At 53.3% G+C, this 18,914-nt stretch overlaps 9 protein-coding genes across 9 annotated transcripts; 4 read left to right on the top strand and 5 right to left on the bottom strand.

The window, feature by feature from the left end:
• Positions 1 to 109: 109 nt before the first annotated feature.
• On the bottom strand, positions 110 to 1,327 carry J4E79_007838 (uncharacterized protein; the record flags this gene model as incomplete). Its single annotated transcript, XM_049356700.1, has 1 exon — positions 110 to 1,327. One exon carries the CDS (start codon positions 1,325 to 1,327, stop codon positions 110 to 112), a length of 1,218 nt encoding a protein of 405 aa, XP_049209047.1.
• Positions 1,328 to 2,457: 1,130 nt separating this feature from the next.
• On the top strand, positions 2,458 to 3,549 carry J4E79_007837 (uncharacterized protein; the record flags this gene model as incomplete). The annotated part of the gene is made up of 1 exon (XM_049356699.1): positions 2,458 to 3,549. The coding sequence occupies one exon, from the start codon at positions 2,458 to 2,460 to the stop codon at positions 3,547 to 3,549; it is 1,092 nt and encodes a 363-aa protein (XP_049209046.1).
• Positions 3,550 to 3,863: 314 nt separating this feature from the next.
• On the bottom strand, positions 3,864 to 4,629 carry J4E79_007836 (uncharacterized protein; the record flags this gene model as incomplete). Its single annotated transcript, XM_049356698.1, has 2 exons — positions 3,864 to 4,453; positions 4,506 to 4,629. The coding sequence occupies 2 exons, from the start codon at positions 4,627 to 4,629 to the stop codon at positions 3,864 to 3,866; spliced, it is 714 nt and encodes a 237-aa protein (XP_049209045.1).
• Positions 4,630 to 4,991: 362 nt separating this feature from the next.
• Positions 4,992 to 5,938, bottom strand: J4E79_007835 (uncharacterized protein; the record flags this gene model as incomplete). The annotated part of the gene is made up of 2 exons (XM_049356697.1): positions 4,992 to 5,743; positions 5,821 to 5,938. The coding sequence occupies 2 exons, from the start codon at positions 5,936 to 5,938 to the stop codon at positions 4,992 to 4,994; spliced, it is 870 nt and encodes a 289-aa protein (XP_049209044.1).
• Positions 5,939 to 6,947: 1,009 nt separating this feature from the next.
• On the bottom strand, positions 6,948 to 7,887 carry J4E79_007834 (uncharacterized protein; the record flags this gene model as incomplete). Its single annotated transcript, XM_049356696.1, has 2 exons — positions 6,948 to 6,981; positions 7,064 to 7,887. The coding sequence occupies 2 exons, from the start codon at positions 7,885 to 7,887 to the stop codon at positions 6,948 to 6,950; spliced, it is 858 nt and encodes a 285-aa protein (XP_049209043.1).
• A 1,737-nt stretch (positions 7,888 to 9,624) lies between these two features.
• On the top strand, positions 9,625 to 10,199 carry J4E79_007833 (uncharacterized protein; the record flags this gene model as incomplete). Its single annotated transcript, XM_049356695.1, has 2 exons — positions 9,625 to 9,825; positions 9,885 to 10,199. 2 exons carry the CDS (start codon positions 9,625 to 9,627, stop codon positions 10,197 to 10,199), a joined length of 516 nt encoding a protein of 171 aa, XP_049209042.1.
• Positions 10,200 to 11,498: 1,299 nt separating this feature from the next.
• J4E79_007832 (uncharacterized protein) lies at positions 11,499 to 14,723 on the top strand (the record flags this gene model as incomplete). The annotated part of the gene is made up of 1 exon (XM_049356694.1): positions 11,499 to 14,723. The coding sequence occupies one exon, from the start codon at positions 11,499 to 11,501 to the stop codon at positions 14,721 to 14,723; it is 3,225 nt and encodes a 1,074-aa protein (XP_049209041.1).
• Positions 14,724 to 15,439: 716 nt separating this feature from the next.
• HPT1 (hypoxanthine-guanine phosphoribosyltransferase) lies at positions 15,440 to 16,434 on the top strand (the record flags this gene model as incomplete). The annotated part of the gene is made up of 4 exons (XM_049356693.1): positions 15,440 to 15,472; positions 15,724 to 15,830; positions 15,906 to 16,334; positions 16,383 to 16,434. The coding sequence occupies 4 exons, from the start codon at positions 15,440 to 15,442 to the stop codon at positions 16,432 to 16,434; spliced, it is 621 nt and encodes a 206-aa protein (XP_049209040.1).
• Positions 16,435 to 16,900: 466 nt separating this feature from the next.
• On the bottom strand, positions 16,901 to 18,707 carry J4E79_007830 (uncharacterized protein; the record flags this gene model as incomplete). The annotated part of the gene is made up of 2 exons (XM_049356692.1): positions 16,901 to 17,762; positions 17,875 to 18,707. 2 exons carry the CDS (start codon positions 18,705 to 18,707, stop codon positions 16,901 to 16,903), a joined length of 1,695 nt encoding a protein of 564 aa, XP_049209039.1.
• Between the last annotated feature and the right edge of the window lie 207 nt (positions 18,708 to 18,914).

Genomic DNA, 18,914 nt, shown 5'->3' with positions numbered 1-18,914 from the left:
GTAGATAATTATAATGTCTTATATCTCTACCCATGCCCGTCTTGACCCTTAACGCTCATGTGTGAATCTTAATTGAACTTGCGATGGCCCAAATCGGCTCGTCTTCCCTTCACAACTCGCTCATAGGCTTCGCCAGCAAAGTCCTAAAATCAACCGTTTCCCTAAAACTCTTCAAAAACTCTCTCATCGTACTCGGCAGCTTGGGTTTATGCCAGGTCCGCATGATGCTCATTATGTATTCCTCGTCAGGGATCCGATTTCTATTCAAATAGAACAGCGAATTGCCCAGTGGCATCCATATAGCCATGATACCCGTCACACCGAACTGCTCTTGGAGGAAGTAGTCGACTGACTTCATAATCATGCGGGCAAATGGTCGGGGGTGTGGGCGATCGGGGTGCGAAAGTGAGGTATCGGTATAAAGATTGATGCCGCTTGCGACATCGAGGGTGGAGTATAGGAAGAGGGCTGTCAACCAGTAGCGTACTGTGACACAAGCAATGTCTATGCTGGGAAAGGTGATTGGCGTTGCGTTGCTAACGATCTCGGGTGTGTAGATGGCGTTCGCTTCTGCATTGACCCAAGCTTCGAGCTCGAAATGCAGTGTCCAGCATTTTGCTATGGTGTATACTTGTAAACCTTCTCTTTCTTGCTCGCTCAGATTTCCGAATTGTAACTTGTCTATAGCGCCCAGAAGCTCGGGTATACCGCAGAGGATGTCGATGAGAACGTCGTCGGATGACTTGGTCCGCCCTTTCCAAGGTATCGTCTTCCACTCTTCCTCGTTGAGTATGGTTGGCTTCCTGCCGCGGATGGCAGGACCAAGCAGCCGGTATCTTGCATTAGTGAAGAGCCTATGCGCTGCGTCGTTTTCCGCGAATATCTCCGGGCCACGGCTGACTATCATAGCTAGCTCACCCTCACAGTGACTGAGCCAGCTTTTCGCCTGGTTGGTCGTATTCGGTTCCGCGCCAAACAGCATATCGAAGAGAGCCATGACTCGCGGTACAACAAGCAGCGACTCGCTACTCGCTCGAGCGGGGTTTTGTAAAGCCACGGCTGTTTCCTTGAGCGCTTTCCCATACAGTGTCCTTCCTTGCCGCGTGAGAGCTTCGTTATCCGAAGTTACCCCAAGCTGTGTTATGCCAACTGCCAGAGCAGCCATCTGTAATGCTTCATCGCGCGTGCTAAGCAAGGGTAGCAAGCTAACAAACTCCTTTGCGTCTGTGTTGGTGGTGTGGATAACGCCCTGCGGGTTGTACATATTCAAGAAAGTCGCCATAGTCTTCTCGCTGTAAGCGGATCTCGCGAGCGCATCAGGCAGCATGATTGGTATCGACATGGAACATGGTTTTTGTGTTCCTGGAGTCGATACAGGGTTGAATTGCATTATTTGCATGCCTTGCCGAGGTGGCTGTCCGGGAGACTTCTCAGGCGTCGCATGGCGTCCTAATTTTGGTGCAGGACGGGTAGGTCCGCTTCCTTTTTGGTAGATGAAGATGCGGTCCGAGTCGTAGCCTCCGCATGCTATCCCGCGTTCTTTGCATTGACCGCACTCAGGCTGGACTAGATCGCACTAAAACACATCAGCTTCACGTCTTGGGTGTTGCTCGTAGGCGCTCGCACTTACGCCCTTCTTTCTTTTTCGGCACGTCACGCAGCCTTTGGAGCGTCCTGGAACTCCCACCATCTCGTAAAGTTAGAGTTGGCGCATGCACGATGGATTTCGTCCGCTGTCACTCCTGTTCAGCGCAGAATGTTCCCTATATGGACATACATCGTCTGCCTGCTAGCGTAACGGTAAAGAAGCGCAGTCTCGTAGGGCTGTGAAGCGCGTGTAGTAGCTGTAGGGCTAGCTATTGATTGGTGCGCATTTGTCTATGACGACGGTCGACATGCTTGGGAGGTGGCTTGTATGACTTCCACGTTGTTAAGCATCAGGCGTTCCACTATGTCATCTCAATCAACCAATGATGGTTCCTCGCGCCTTACCCCTTTCGGCTGATTCTGCGACAACTCGCGCTGCTGCAGAGGGGCCCCAGCTTTCACCGCAGATAGCTCGGTGTAGATCGAAGTAGCCATGCGATATCTTGATTACCATTGCGATCGCATCGAAGCCTTAACAATCGGTCAAGGGGACTCTCCTGTCGCATGGGGACCCTTTGCGGGGTTAATGCGCGCTGGGTACCTTCCGCTGACAAAACGTCTTCTCCTGCATACCAGCGCGAAATGTTCTCAATACGGCATGGTGATCGTCTTCAAAGTGTGTGGTCAACTGGTATAACATGAAGCCAACTCTCTCTCTCGAAGATGGCATACAACCAGCAACCATCATCACCTCGACTACTTTCCATCAGCTTCTACCTAAAGCACTAAAAATCAATCGTCTCCATCAGCTACACTACAAATACCTACCAAACCACACTCCTCTCCAAGGTTTCGGCATCAACCATCACAATGGTCGCTTCAGCCCCCACCCCCAACTTCTTCACCAAACGCATAATCCACCCCCTCGGCTTCACAAAAACCTACAACTTCTTCCTCTACTTCATCTTCGGCGGCGCACTCGTCGGCTTCGCCCTAGCCCGCGTCTCCTACCTCGACTTCTCGCGCAACTTCTGCCCCTCCTCAGGCCCCAGCTCCAGCGGCAACGGCGCCGCACCAGGAGAATGCTACTACTACCTCAACTTTAGCCAGTACAAAATCGGAATCTTGTTGCATCTCGCTGGCGTGCTACCGGCTAGTCTGCTCGCTGTACTGCAGTTCACGCCGCTTATTCGAAAGAGGTGGATTATCGTTCATCGCATCGGCGGGTATGCTGCACTCCTGCTGTACATCGTCGGTCTCGTTGGCGCACTGATGATCGCACGACATGCATTCGGCGGCGGGCTCGATGTACAGGCTTGGGTTGGACTCGCTGGACTGGCATCGCTGGGCTGCTTCATCGTCAGCTACATCAACGTCAAGAGACTCCAGATTGAGCAGCACAGAGCGTGGATGCTGCGAGGTTGGTTCTACGCCGGCAGCATCATCACGACTCGACTTGTCATGATCATCGCCGCGCAGGTCATTGCTAAGCAAAACTACCACGTCGTCTGGTCCTGCGCAAAGCTCGCTGCAACAGTTGCCGGCAACGTGGATCTAGCGTCTTCGTACCCTGCTTGCGCGGCTTTTGTCAACGGCACGGATCTAGAGGCTGTCTCCAGCGTCGCGGCGACGTTTGCGGTTGGAGGTCCGGAGAACACGGGGGCTGCGTTGAATGCGGCGTTCGGTATGGCACTGTGGGTGTCGTTTGCGCTGCACGCTTTTGGTGTCGAGGTCTACTTGCAGCTTACCCCCAAGGAAGCGCAGAGGTTGAGGCAGATCAGTTATCAGAGGCAGTTGGAGGCGGGTATGCGCAATCCGGGCTCTGCGGGTCTTACGGCGGATCGCTTGGGGGATGCGGAGAAGTGGGTTCCGGCAGAGACCAAGGAAGAGACCAAAGAAGATGGTGCGAGCATGGCGAGGACTGAGTCGACTGACTCTAGCGCTGATTTCCGGGTGTTTTAGCATAGCGTATAGCGTTTTGTTTTTCGATTAGAGTGATGTTTCAAGAGCGAGGCGTTGGAAAAGTCATTTATGTAGAACATTAGTTTATAATTTAGAGTATCGTTCAAAACTTCATCCCTAACTTGTTTGACGATATCGATAGTTCATCAGTCATCATTTTTACCAATCCAACACCACCAGCCGGTCAGACCGCTCACCAAGGCAGCTGAAGAGGAGTCGACAGCTTGCTCTTCGGCCCCAACACAGGTTCAGCAGTACCAATATCACTACATTCCATATTAGCTCACTTCCACATATCTCAGATCAACAACAACTTACCCAGGTCCCCTCGGCGCCCAATACTGTCCAGTATGACTAATATCAAACAACTTAATCCACTCCACCAGGCTCTCCGCAGCAACATCCGGCTCAACCGCCCCTCCTTCATCCCAGAACTTATCAAAGCCCACATTACGAGTCATTTCCGTCCGCATGAAGCCCGGATGAACAGAGACAATCGCAATACCCCTATCCCTCAAATCTATGCTCAACAACTTCATGCACATGTTGAGTGCTGCCTTGCTAGCATGGTGACCGTAGTTGCCGCCGCCTTCAGATTCGTGTCGCAGTGTTATACTGCCGCTTTCGGATGAGACGAAGACGATCTTGGAGGAAGAGGAGAGGAGCGTGCTGTTGTAGTTGGCGAGGGCGGTGACGAGGATGGTGGGGCCGATGGCGCAGGTGGTGTACATGCGCTGTTGCGCGGAGAACGAGGGCTCCTCAAGCGATTCTGTCTTAAAGTATCCGGCTGTTATGATGACGATGTCCAGGTGTGGTATGTGGTTTGATTCAAGAAAGTGGACGAGATCGCTGCCGGCGTGTGGGGATTCGAGATCGACGTTGGGGATGTATGTTATGTTGCTTGCTAGAATGGGTTAGTCCAATAGAGCATCTCCAAGGAGTAGGAATTCGCCTACTGTTCTCTGGAGGCTCTGACGCCCTCGCGGTCGCTAGAACATGGTTGTTCGCGTCTGCTGCGTATTTTTGTACGATGCTCGCACCAAGGCCGCGCGTTGCGCCTACAACGAGTATGGTAGGCATCTTGGTGGTAGGAATGAAAGAACGAATGCTGTGAGATTGTCAATAGGAGTTCAAGAGGTGAAATACAAGGCTCTGGGTGAAGGATCCCGATGACGTAGGTGTGTGTTACCCAGGTGTGAGATTGCGCTAAGATAAGGACGCGTCCCGGGGTCGCGTCTGGGAAGAACGCTCACCTTCCTGCATCTTTCGTCCCAAACTACAATTAAACGCATAGTAAGATTTTTTGGGTTGTTTCAAACCGGGCGTCCTTGGCAAGAAAGTCTGGTCATGAACCTCATCTACCTAGGTATTTCGAAGAGAGAACCATAAACCTGTCAAAATCAAATAACCCAGAAGTCTACATGACCTTAGGGATGTGTTCTCTACGTACCAACCTCAAAAGCCCCCTCGACCAACCCCCAAAATTCCTCAACAATCTCCTTCTGCCCCTCTCCTCCTCTGACCGCCATATACCTCTGTCCCTCAACTTTCGGATTCCAATTCCCCGGATTCGCATCCACCATAATGCCGCCCGCCTCTTTCAGAATGACCCATCCGGCACAAACATCCCACGCCCAACACCCAGCCTCCCAGTAAACATCCAACCCACCACTCGCCACACCACACAGATTGAGCGCCGCAGAGCCAAAGGACCGCAATCCATGCACCATACCCCCTCCATTCTCTTTTGTAGCAGCGAGCTTCTTAAAAGTTTCGCTCTTGACCTTGAAATCATTCCCACTCCTATCACTGCCCCACTCCACAGCAACAAGACAACTGCTCAAGCCATCCAACTTCGTCGGCTCGCTCAGCGGCAGTCTCGTCGTCTCATTCAAGAATGCCCCCTGTCCTTTAATCGCCGAGTACAGCGTTTGTGTAAACGGATTGTACACGATTCCCACCACCGGCTCCCGGTTTATGGCGAGCCCCAAAGAGATGCTGACGTAGGGGTAGCGATGAACGAAGTTTGTGGTTCCGTCGATGGGGTCGCATATGAAGGTGGGGTCGGCGGAGAGGGTGTCGCCTGGCTTGTAGGTTTCTTCGCCCATGAAGGCGTAATCTGGGTATTTCGTGGAGAGGGAGGTGGAGATGAGGGCTTCGACTGCGCGGTCGGTTTCGGTTACTAGGTCGACAGCTGTGGGGTGAGGAGGGTTAGTATGGGAGGTTATTCGTGGATTGGATCGGGTTCTGGGATGATGAGGTGCTACTTACAGTTCTTCTTTGAGCCTGAGCCTTGTGTTGTGGGTGTTGCGGAGGTGATGCGCGAGCCGGCTTGTTTGGCGATGGTGATCATGAAGTCGTGAACTTCTTTGAGGTTTACGTCGGCCATGCTGATTGTGTTTGTCGTCTTCCTCGACGGCTTCTGTTGTGGGGAGAGAGAATTGAGGTTTGGTATACTAGCGGAGAATACTGAAGCTGTTTTATGTTGTTGTATAGCTTCCAATCGCCAGAGCTACCTAACTACCCCTCGGTGGGGCAGCAGCGGGATGCAGGGACCGCCACGTGGGGAAACGGCGGCCTCGAGCGGATGGCATTGCGATGTTTACCCTAGTTCCATTCCAAAGATAGAGAACGTCATACGATGAAGAAACTAAATCAGTTTGCAGTATACATCAGCATAAAGCCAAAATAGCATCTCTGTAGTCGTGAAGGGCGAAGGGGAAGAGGAGACATCAAACATCACATCAATGTCAAGACGAGATATAGCGGCGGCAAAGTTAATTTCTCATTACCACCACCGCTCCAAATCCTCCACAGTAAGTCTTCCATTCCAAGCGGTCCGGACCAATCAGTCACCGCATCGGACACGTCTCCACCAGAGAGCGGTGTCCTCCAGCACGATGTCTTCCTAATCCACGCAGCACCAATGCGTGATGAAAATGAATGTCCCCTTCTTATTCCCTTTGATATGTTCGTACAACAAGCCTTGATTCCCAAAAGCACAAAACAAAGGAAACGCAGTTTCGTCGTCGTCGAGTACTCCCTCTCTGCAAGCAGAGAAGGGGGAAATAGGTTCGTTGATGTTGATTGTTCGTTGGAATTAAGGGCCAAAGGGGGACGCGATGGGGGTAAGCAAACTCCACTAGTTAAAGAGAGCGAGCAAGATGATATAAAGATGAGTTGGGATGATACAACGGTACGCCGAGGGAAAGCAGGGAGAATGGGTATTACTCCGTGTTTTTGTGATTGTTTTCACGTTTTGTCGCGGGTCGGCAATTTGGGGTGTGCGAGCGGAGTATGGTTTGGCAACTTGGTGTGTACTCCGGTGTTGTATGCGAGTGTGTGTTTGTTTGCGGGTGTCACGGTGACGGGTAAGTGGGTGTGCGAATCAGAGGTCTTTAGATGGTCCTGGGAGTGCCGCGGGCGCTGGCGCTGCGAGTTTGTCAGTATGAAATTAACATCACGGGGAAACACAGTTTGCAGGAATTGAACAGAAAAGATGCGCAAGGCGTACCTCGCGTCCACAAGATCATCGACATGATTGCACATAGCCACGAACAGGTCAAAGAACAGTTTTCCCCCCATCTCCATCTCCATCTGCATGGTGCCACTACGCTTGAAAGTTTTCCGACTGCGGATAATCAGAGCGAGGTAATGAGCGCGCAGCCGCGAGTCGCTGTCCGGCGTGTTTTCGTACGCATAGCGTGCGCTGCGCAAGATGGTTCCGACCTCGATCCCGCTCTGCAGGCCCTGCTTGCGCAGAGAGAGCTTCTTGAGCTCTTCGAGGCCGTAGCTATCGGCTGCGCAGTACACGGCTGTATCGCGCAGGATGACGTCGCCCACGCCGGAGTGGAAAAAGGTTGGCTCGACGGCGGCTGCGCGGTCGCCGGTTTTGTTTGGGTCGGGTGAGGCAACTGCACCTTCGAGCATCCAGGTTTGGCGTCGCTTGTCGTGGACAAGGCGCGGGTAGTAGTCACCTTTGTACAGGTACTCGAGGATGCAGCTGAAAATCTCAGGTTCCTCCGTAGGCAGATCGATGCGGCGGTTAGCGGATTCGAAGAACTGGCCCCGCAGCAGTTCAGCAAAGTACGGGGAATGACAGAGGACGTCTTCGTGCGCAGCGAACAGTCGCTGGTCGGAACCAACGATCACTGTCACAATGGCAGAGGTGAGCGATGGTGACCCACCGTCCATCATTGGACTGTCCTTGCGCGCATCCAGCTTCTCGACCATCACCTTCTGCTTGGACGCATCGCGGAACGATCTCTTCGGCTGTTTGGTAATCTTGCCTGAGCGGTCCTTCTCCTTCGAGCTAGCGAAAGAGCGTTTGCCGAACATGTTGACCGAAGAGCGGAATCGAAGTAGCGAGCGACGAAGTTTCTCGTAAAGAGTGGACAGGTTAGTGACGCAGCAGCAAGTAAGAGAAATGGAGCTCCGGAAACTCTCAGATTTCGCAAACCTTTCGGGAGAGAAAAGTCGTTGAAAATCCGAAGAGCTTAAGCGAGTCTACCAACACTGGTGGTGAAGATAAAGCACGCTTTGGTTGTCGAACTCAAGCTTGTCGTGAGGCGTAAAGGCTGAAGATTGTGGGGTTGCGGCCTGTTAAATACTGGCGATGCCAAGTCGCCGCCCCTGTCGCCTGGCTCTAGTGTCGGCGCGAAAGTTGGACGCGAGAGCTGCAACAACAACGTTCTACAACGCTACAACGTAATAAATAAATTCTAAGAAAAAGCAGGCTTATATTATAAGGCTCTGCGAAGAAAACTGCAGTTTTAGAATTTAAAATAGATGCGTTGTTGTAGGGTAGTAAGGGCCTACTCTCCATCAGCTTATTTCCAACTTCCGCGCCGACACGAGAGCCTGGGACAACTAGCGCTGGCACGCTGGGCTGTGTCACGCAGATTGTTATCGCTATTCGCCAATTGCTGCATGCGAGCTGCAGTAGATATCAGGCTGCGAGGCGCCATCATTGATTGTTGCGAGTGCTCATTCGAGGCTTTCCCAAACATGGAAGACGATGGATTTCTGGCTCGAGGAGTGACGATAAGCGAGCATCAACGGCAAGCGGTATGACGTTGGACCTAGCGACGTCAATATGGAGCGCAGAATAAGTTAGCATGGGCAGGGAAGTTGTGTTTGAATTCATAGCCGTTTTGATCGGGCCGTCAGGTGTGCGCGTCGCGTCTCTGTCGCGATGTAACGTGATCTGGGTGTTGGGCAGTCGGTGACTCACAACAAAAGTGAGTGTGCCTATGAGATGAGCCCAATTTCCAGTCTTGCAGCCCTGCATAGCGCATAAGTTTAGGAAGACGTCCTCCGTCGGAGACAGAACCTAGAAGTAAGTTCGGAGCTCCGAAGTATAATGCAGCGCTTATGCGCTATGATGGTGCGTGAAAGCGTGAAAGCCTGCCTGCGTGCCTGTCGCAAGCTGTCGTTGCTGTCAGGCCCAAGCTGAAACACGATAGCTTGTCAAGCGGTCAAAACCACGTGTTCTAGACGGATCGCGAGGATGTGCAGTCTCGGAGATATACGTGCGGTATGGACCGGGGCGGCTTGATAAGATATCAGGACGGGGGTGCACCTTGATGTTCGGCACTCGCGAATGAGGCACCAGAACCGAGACGAGTGTTCCTTGGTGATAGTATGACGTCGTCACGTTGCTCGAACGTCAAGTGGAGTCACAACGTGTCGCAGACATCTTTTGAAGAGAGACAGAGATGGAACTGGCAGCGTGTGAATGCTAGCGTGATCCTGCTACCAGAACGTGTGCAGGCGATCGTCTACCGGGCCGCGTGCGGAGCTTTGACTAAGGAATCGAGGTCCCTCGTCATCCATAGGCAACTTTCCCCACATCTACAACCCTCTTTTCACGTCAATCACCTGCCACTGCACTGCATACGCCTACCCACGAGCGCAGTCACAGTGTTGCAGTCTATTCTTACTATCCGCGCTTCCTTTACCTGTGCACCAGCTTCTACCTGGCTACTTAACCTCACCGCCTACCCCGGTGCAGTCCCAGAGTCTCTTGCACGAGACAGCCTAACCTACAAACAACTCACTCAACCAACCGTAAACATGAGCACCGGAGCGAAGAAGCGTATTATGAAGGCAAGCCATTATATGGAGGCCGGCGCAGAAGTAATCATGCTAACAGGGCCACAGGAGTACGGCGAGTGCATGGCTGACACACCGCCGGGTATGAAGATCAACTTCGACGAGCAGAACATGACCAAGTGGGAGGTGTTGATGGACGGGCCAGCCCAGTCGGCGTACGCTGTAGGTTTGATCCATGCGCCCTCCGTGCGGCGTGGGTAGCGCTTGCTAACAGCCTGCAGGGCGGCCACTTCAAGCTCGAGATTACCTTCCCGACCGAATACCCCTTCAAGCCACCCGTCGTCAGCTTCCGAACCAAGATCTACCACCCCAACGTCAGCAACGACGACAAGGGGTCCATGTGCCTGGGTCTGCTGCGCGCTGACGAGTGGAAGCCGCCAAACAAGGTGGTGTCAGTCCTGCGCCTCATCCAGACGCTGCTCATCGAGCCCAACCCGGACGACGCCATCGAGCCGTCCATCGCCAACGAGTACCGGGAGAACCGCAAGGAGTTTGAGAAGAACGTAAAGGACTGGGTCAAGCGCTATGCCAAGTGAGGGGTCACGGGTTCTCTACCGGCCAGGCGGATATGGGCATCGATTAGAGTAGGCAGTCGCACAGGGCTCGTCGGATACATATTGCATCTTTGGCGTTCGGCGAAATTTGCACGCGGACGGAACACGTCTTGACCGGTGTGGGCGAAGAAGCATCCAATGTTTTGCAGATCGCGATGCATCCGCAGCTTAGGTAGGCATCGGGCGATTATGCAGGGTAGACTTACTCGGGCTCGCCAAATAAGATGAGTGCAACCGCTTCATGTCGTCATGTCCTAATCTCCCAGCGTCGTCTGTGCCAGTGCTGTAGAAGCGAGCCGCAGGGCAGGACAAGGGGGAGCCTGGGAAATTCCTTCTCGAAGCCCGCAAGAGGCTTCGACGCCTAGTGCACTTCCCAACTGAGATTGCTGCGTGCTTAGCTGTCAGCTGTCCAAGTTTATTCTCTATGCGATGGTGCTCGAGCGCAGTGCTGGCAGCGAGTGCAGGGCCAAGCTAGCGAGTCAAGCGCAACAAAGCGTGTGGCACGCGCCTCGCAAGTGTTCCAGCAAAGCAAATAGTGCATTCATGTAATCCGAGAGAGCCGGCCAACATGTGTGATGGCTGCGAGGACTTGTCGCCAGGGCACAAGACCGACTAGACAAGGCCGTCGACGGTGTATTGCTTCGTGATGAGTGCACCCGGGCTGAATATCCCCGGCTCTTCTGATAGGTCGGGAGCGCGTCAATTTCGCGAATTCCTGCTCGAGGCGGCGGGCGGTCGGTACCTGTTGCAGCGCTTATGCAACTCTCCTAATTTGTGCCGTTGCATGTCAGAGTAACGAACTCCTCTGACACGCCCGCTGAGGTCCACCAAGCTCCTACCGGCCCGCGACCTCCCAGCCTACAGGAATCGGGGATGAGGGAAGCGCCGCGTCTTGGCAGCGACTCAGTGAACGGACGGATCCAGGCGCGGGAGCTGAAGGAGACTTTCCTGCTACACGTTGCAGGCACCCATCCCTCACCACCGTCTGATTGCACCGCGCCAGTGCCGCACGTCACGTTCCTTATCCTTCGCATGCCCTCATTCTTTACCTCTGCCCATTCACACCGAGAGCTCTGAAGCTCCCCACGTCGACCCGCCGCCGCGCCCCCAGAGCAGGCCTCCACCACCCAGCCAACGCCCTTCACGATAATCCTCATATCCACACCTGCGCTGCACCCGAGAATGTTACCGCGAATTTCAACCTCCGAGCTGTCCTGTTCCCCGGTCGAATGAGCGCCCGTCCCGCCGACGCCCACCACACCCGCACCCCTTCACCACGCCATGGGCGACGCTCTCCTACGTGTCGCTACAGGCGTCTCTCCAGCAGCCGAGCCGGAGCCATACGTCCCCTACCGCTCTCCCACGGCGGAATACACGCCGCCGACATCGCCGCAGCCACAGCTCCCGTATGCGGCGAGAAGAGGCTTTGGAGCGCACCGGGCCAAGCACCCAGCTGAGCTCCAGATGGACACAGCAGACGCGCCACCCTACGACCGGCCCGCCTACAGTCCCTCGCCTGCAGACAGCCCGACCCTTCCGCTTGCAGCACTGCCTTCCCCCGGCTTTCCCCAGCGCCATCGCGCTCCTTCCCTACTTCGCCATGCCGCCGTACCTCCCCCTCCCAACGGCGTGCAAGCGGGAATGGCATCTGCCCCAATGTCCCCCATAATGGCTCCTGCCATGGCCCGCCAGGACAGCGGCCCTCGCTCGCCTGACCTCCGCGCTATTTTCAACCCGCTCGCCAGCAATCCCGTCAATTCGACCGGGCCGTCATGGGACTCTTCCAACGAAGACCTGTCTGGCTCACCCAGCTCCCCTCTCAGGCCCCGTGGAATGACCAACTCTTCGCAAAATTTTCATCCAACACCGCCTCTGAGATCCGTGACTTCGATCCCCGACTACGCCCAATACCGAGGCAACGAACGCTCCAATCTATCCGGCACCTACAAGCCGAACAGAGGTGTTCCGAACTGGTCTCACACTGACTACTACCCTCCCCCACCTCGACCGTTTCGTGGTGAGGAGCCACGGGCCAGTTTCAGATCCGGTTGGACCAATGCGTCTTCCAGTGTACTCGAAACTAGTGGCACGGAAAGAAGCAGTATCGTCACCGCACGGAGCTCCATCGCTAGTGATCGACACAACAGCGTCTATTCCAGGGATCCATCGAGAGATCGTCTGGAACGCCTTCGGGAACGCGACGGTTCCCCGGAAACAATACTGACTTCAGAAATCGCCGAGGAAGATGAAAATCTAGACGCTGTTGGCGATGTGTTAGATTCATACTACTACGATGAGGAAGATGAGGAGCGTAGTCCTATCATGGAGCAGGATGAACGAGACATGCACAGCCCCTCGCCAGCAGGTCTTGACGCGGAACTCCCCGAGCTGTCGCAAACACCCTCTCGCGATTTCGATTCCCTGGACTCCTTTCAATCGAATGAAAGCCTCAAGCAATGGGATGATCGGACACGCCTTTCAACGCACAGTAAACTTGGACGTAACGCCGATTCCAAGGAGCTATTGACAATTCGTCCTCCTTCCGGCTCGGATGTTGATGAGGTATACAATCTCGATCCGACGGAGCGAAAGGCGCTGCGAATTGAACTACTGCCCTCGGTACAGGTCAGCCCGTTCCAGGCCGCATACACCCCACGAACGATTGAGGCCGCAACGCAACAGTCCAGAAAGAAGCGATCGAGCACAGTGAAACGAGCAAGTGAAGAAGCACCGAGGCGTGTGTCTGTTACACTGCAAGCTCTTGCTCTCAGAACCACGGAGGCAAAGGGCCACCGCTCAAGTAGATCGACGGGTAGCCGCTCACAGCTGGACCACATCCGTCGTGATATTTCCAATCTTCCACAACTGCCCCCAAGTCGGTCGCGAATGTCGCGCCAGGATTGGGCCAACATCGAAGCTTACTCCAAGCGACATAGTAAGAGACCAAGCGTCCCTCGCACCTTTTCCAGTGAATCTCTTGCCAGTTCCCATGTTCCTCAATCGCCACCCATGCAAAGGTCTGAGCCGCTCCCTGAGCTGGACGAAGACGAGGCCATTCCTCGTCGCGCTTCCACGAGTGTCTTCGACCGAAAGAGCGCACTGTTCGATCTTGGCATGATGTCTCAGCTCACGACAGCCAAGAGCAAGCCCGAGTCCCCGAGAGGCCCTACCTTGGCACCTCCCAACCAAATCCCCACCGTAATACCTGGCCTGCGAAAGACGGCTGCCCCTACCGAGAGAGATCGCTATGGATTCAAGAAGGCTTCCGATAAGATCAACGTGCAGGAGTACAACGCATGGGCTTCCAAATACGAAGACCACATCTCCCGCCGGAGAGGCAAGTGGATTTCATTGATGACCAAGCAAGGTCTGTCAACGACTGAGCCTACTAGGTTCCCTGAAATGTGCGAGAAGGTCAAGCGCTATGCTCGCAAGGGCTACCCTCCTGAGTGGAGAGGTGCCATGTGGTGGTACTATTCTGGCGGTCAGCACGTGCTTGCGCGAAAGGAAAATGTCGGCCTGTACAAGTCTCTGGTAGCTCGCGTCAACCGTGATGAGCTCAACAAAGACGACAAAGATGCCATTGAGCGCGATCTCGACAGGACATTCCCCGACAACATTCATTTCCGCCCGGAAGCAGCGACTGATCTACTGGACGGCGAGTCTGACGACGAACCAGTGTTGATCCAGGACCTGCGCGAAGTTCTATCCTGCTTCGCCCTGAACAACCCCAATATTGGTTACTGCCAGTCGCTCAACTTCATTGCCGGCCTTCTTCTATTGTTCCTGAAGCAGGATAAGGAGAAGGTCTTCATCCTTCTCACAATCATCACGCAAAACCATTTGCCTGGTGCTCACGCTCGCAGCTTGGCAAACACCGAGGTCAATGTCCTGATGATGTTGATCAAGGACTACCTGCCAAAGGTATGGGCATCAATCAACGACACCGATCTCATCAACAGCGGCGCCGGCTCCAACGCTCACCCCAACTCCAAATTCCAACGCCAGCCCACAGTCGCCCTTTCTTGCACTTCCTGGTTCATGAGTATCTTCGTTGGTGTTCTGCCAATTGAAACGGTACTCCGCGTTTGGGACGCCTTCCTCTATGAAGGACCCCGTGCCCTTTACCGCTACGCCCTTGCCATCTTCAAGCTGGGTGAACCAGAAATCAAAAAGTACCGTCCTGGCGATGGCGAGATCTTCATGGCAGTCCAGACACTGCCCAGACGCTGCCTCGACCCCAACATCCTGCACGACCTGGCGTTCGTGAAGAAGGGGTTCGGCAACCTGTCACAAAACGTCATCGACCAAAAGCGCATGTTCTGGCGTGAACAGAACATCCTGGCGCACCAGACTTCGGTCAAAACCACAAACGGTCGACGAATGCTCACCGTACCACAAGAAGAAGATGAAGACGACGATCGGGACAGCCTCAGGAAGGCCATGGGCATGAACCGCCTGCGCCGTCGCGCATCCCGCAAGTTCCGCCAAATGGGCATCAAGTGAAGAAGCCAGACTTCTCTCCCGCCCACATCATCAACAAACAACCGTTCAACCAACTGAACGTTCAGCACGAGTCCAACGTTCCTCGGCCGTGCTTTTCTCATACTTACATACACGTTTGCAGCGTTTTATCTCCCTCATCGTCCGGCGTTTTACCAAAAAAGAGAAGGTGGTCTATGTGGGTTACTTTGCTTTACCTTCTTGTATAATAATCACGATATACCCTTTTTGCGGGCGGAAGCTTTTCAACTTGAGCGAAGGATTGTAGAAAGCTAGAAGGGATGGAGATGGGAGTGCTTGTCACAAGCATAGCATCGCATCAGTTGGACGTGCTTTTTGTTGGGTAATGATTACGATGTTATGACCCTCATCAGTCAATCAATATACCCTGTTCGTCCTGTTAGAAATCCTTCAACTTTGCTGCACGTGTTTGCTGTGAATGAAGACCTGCTGCAGAAGGGTCCACGAACCAAGGCGCGCGCATGTGAATCACAACCACGTTCCACCTGATTGGCCCAGTGCCAGATTGCGGGGCACTAATCCCCCACCATAGATTTTCGGCGTACGCCGCTCTAGCCTTGCCTACCTAAGTAGGTAACCATTTCTTGACTCTCCCGCGGGCGGACAGACTTTTTTTTGCAAAAACAATTCCACTCCTCCGTTCAACTTTGATTTCGCTCTTTACACTTGGAGATATTATTCAGAATACTACCGCGAAAATGGTCGAGAAGGTTTACGTCACATACAACCAGGTACGTTCTCTCGAGGTCCAATGTTACACATGCAATCAGACACCCCGCGCACGCACGCGCGTGAGGTGTCTCTGTGTCACCACGATGTATACGACGCGAGGCTGGTATCGCGCCATGCTGCTATTATGGAAAGCGATCCTAGAGACTTGACTCGTATCGTATACATGCGACCACGACCCTCGAACCCTTGCGCAACACCGCGCAGCAAACAAAGCACAAAGACCACAGCTAACAAACCCCCCTCCGCACAGGTGCACAAGCTGTGCCAAGAAGCCGCGGACCAAATCCTCAATGACTTCAAGCCCAACCTCATGATCGCCATCGGCGGCGGCGGCTACGTCCCCGCGCGCATTCTCCGGTATTTATATCCCCAAAACCCACACGGCAGCACCGTACATACCAGACAACAAGAACTAATATACTTGTTTGACAGATCCTTCCTCAAGCGCGAAAACAGCCCCAACATCCCCATCCAAGCCATCGGCCTCTCCCTCTACGAAACCCTCCCCACAACCACAGACAAAGACGTCGAGACCCCGGGAACAAAAGTCACGCGCACACAATGGCTCGACCTCTCCTCGCTCGAGATGGCGAATCTGATTGGCAAGAACGTGCTCATTGTTGACGAGGTCGACGACACGCGCACGACGCTGGAATATGCGGTCAGGGAGTTGGAGAAGGATGTTGAGGCTGCGGTGAAGAAGTTGGGCAGGGAGGGCGAGAAGACGAATTTCAGTATTTTTGTGCTGCATAACAAGGATAAGGCGAAGAAGGGGGCGTTGCCGCAGGAGATTCTCAAGGGGAGGTATAGTGCGGCGAGGACGGTGGGGGATGTTTGGATTTGTTATCCTTGGGAGGCTACGTATGTTTTGTTCTTGCTCTTGTATGTTCTGTGCTAACGTTGATTCAGTGACATTGACGAGCACGATCGTCTTTCCAGGGAGCAGGAGGGTAAGCAATAGGATTCCATGTCGGTTATGGGTTCGATAGCGAATACGAGGCAGGACACAAGGGAAATGAGATGATGACGATGGAAGAGAAAAGTATGCATGACACTTACGGCATTCGGTCGATAGCATTTAACGGACGGATGGGATATACTGGAGTTTGAATGGGATTGGATAGCAAGATAGATGTATTGAATGAGCGAATGACTTTGCATAGATGGCAGTGCTGATCTAACGAATTTACCATCTCACAGTTCAGATTCGTTATCGGTCATGGTCGACTGATTGGTGAAGAGTTGATTGTAGTAGAGGTTTTGGATGCTATGGCGTGCGAGGTATGACATATGGAGCAGGGTAATCTGGGCGCAGTAGAGAATTCGGAGTTGGTCAGCGTCCTGTTGTATGGAAAGTTACTAGGGTTTGCTAGAATCCCTATCGCAATTCCAAAGTTTGCGACACATACACTACTATATCTCAATGCCTAGTCACTTTCTGTAGATAATGAAAGCTCCTGCCTCCGGCGTTCCAGCTCCGGCCCCCAGATCTCCTTTACACGGGCATATGGCCGAGACTGTAGCCACCCCTTGTAATGTGGTTGATCGAACCACGTATCCAAACCCTTCAACACCTCAAGCTCTCCCATATCGAAGAACGATCCACTCTCCTGTGGTTTCTTCCCCTCATCGTCGTCGTCAAAACAGAGTATGTAAAATCTATTCCCCGCGTTTCTGATAACATAGTTTTCGTTCATGACAACGGGGGCGTTGATATCGAGATCGAGTGACTCGTTGTCTGTTGATTCAGCCACGATGGGCTTGTAGGATTTGCCGTTACTGGCGTCCTCAACCGCATTCACATCATGTTTGTCGGCTTTCCGGTCCATAAGCGCAATCGTGTCACGCATTTCGCCTTCGACGTCCCCATCCCAGAATGCGGCATAGCATGTGTCCTTCCACCACGCCATGGCACCGTTGGTATCTGAGTATTCGGGGTGTTCGTAAAGCCGGGAACCCTCCCATACACTCATGTCCATTTCTTCTTCGTTGAAGCGCACTAGGAAGGATGACTTGCCGTTGGTGTCTCGCATGACTATCGACAGTATGTTCTGCTTGTCGTCGACTGGGACAAAGGTGTTTGGATCACGGGAAAAATACGAGAGAGAAGTTACCCCGTGGAGGTTTGCGTGGTGTGTGCTGAGACACTCCCCGCTGTATGTGTAGCGACCGAACGCGAAGAACTGTTGGTGGAAAGGAACGTCATTGTTACGTGCGGCATTGGCAAATAAGATGATTGTCTGGGTCGCGGGCTGTATGATAGGAGCAATGCCAAGTGATTCGTTCTCGCTAGACTCTGATTAGCTTTACGTGCAAAGAATGCATAGAGTATCCCAGTGTTGGTGGATTCCTTGGCTTCAAAGGATATGAGCACCGCTCAGCAACCCCAGAGATTACTTACACGACATCTGTCCCCCAGAACATGTTACCGTGTTCAAAGTTAATGTTGAAGGATCTTCCACGCTGGGAGTCGTATTCCCAGATATACACCGATGCAAAACCGGAGTCGATATGAAAACATGCGACAGTGCGCTCTCGACAGGCAACGCTGGCGAAATAGTTGTTGTTTGGTACTCTGAACTTCTTGCAACCTCGTTTGCCATGCAATTCGTGAACGTAGCAGATGTTCGCCCAAGTTGTTAGCGCCACAATCTCACTAGATACGAAGACGTCGATAATTCGTTCACGGCCTTCGCCACCCAGGAAGCGAAGATCCCATGTAGCTAGATCGAGGACGCAAACATTTCGCGATTGGTTTTCCGGAGTGAGGGTTAGGCTTTGCCAGATGAGACTGTTTCCTGCTAAATAGATATCATCTATACTGTCCTTGGGTGTTATCTTGTAGACTTTGCGCGGCTTGCCGGTACGAAAGGCATTGATCTTGCGGGCTTTCTTCTGACACAGAGCGTGATCGGCATCTTGGAAGTTGACAGTACCTTGGTACCAACTGTTGAGGCTTGCTTTGATAACGTGTAAGCTCTGAAGAGTGTGGTTCCATCGTCTTGAGATACTTTGCAAGCGGTAAGGAGCAGCAACGTCTAAATGCGAGAACACCTGGGCCACCAGCTCAACGGGTAGATTGCCGATGACGTCGAATTGGAAGGTGCGACTGCTTGTCGTGGCGTGGAGTGTCCTCCACTCATATGGCGATAATTCTGCTGTTAGAGCCGTGAGTGCCTTTTCTCTCTCATGTACATGCATGCGTCGAAACGCATCGATGAAGTCGGTAGTCATGCTGCATTTTCTGCCGATCAAAGGCAGGGCTATCGATAGGATGGCGACTCGCCACCCGAGCGGTCGGTGATAGACTGGTGCGGTGACGGCAGGTGGTAGCGTCGGGGTAAAGCTAACGCTCTGCGTTGACGGCACCTGGGTTGGCCTGGGGAAAGTCGGTCGAGGCTGACTCGAAGGAAGGTTGGTGGTCGACGTTTATCCAAGGAG

Source organism: Alternaria viburni (genome assembly GCF_023758015.1).
Source record: "Alternaria viburni strain BMP 2772 chromosome Unknown scaffold_17, whole genome shotgun sequence".
NCBI lineage: Eukaryota > Fungi > Ascomycota > Dothideomycetes > Pleosporales > Pleosporaceae > Alternaria > Alternaria viburni.
The sequence above is the reverse complement of the archived record's forward strand: the minus strand, read 5'-3'. Positions and strand labels throughout refer to the sequence as shown.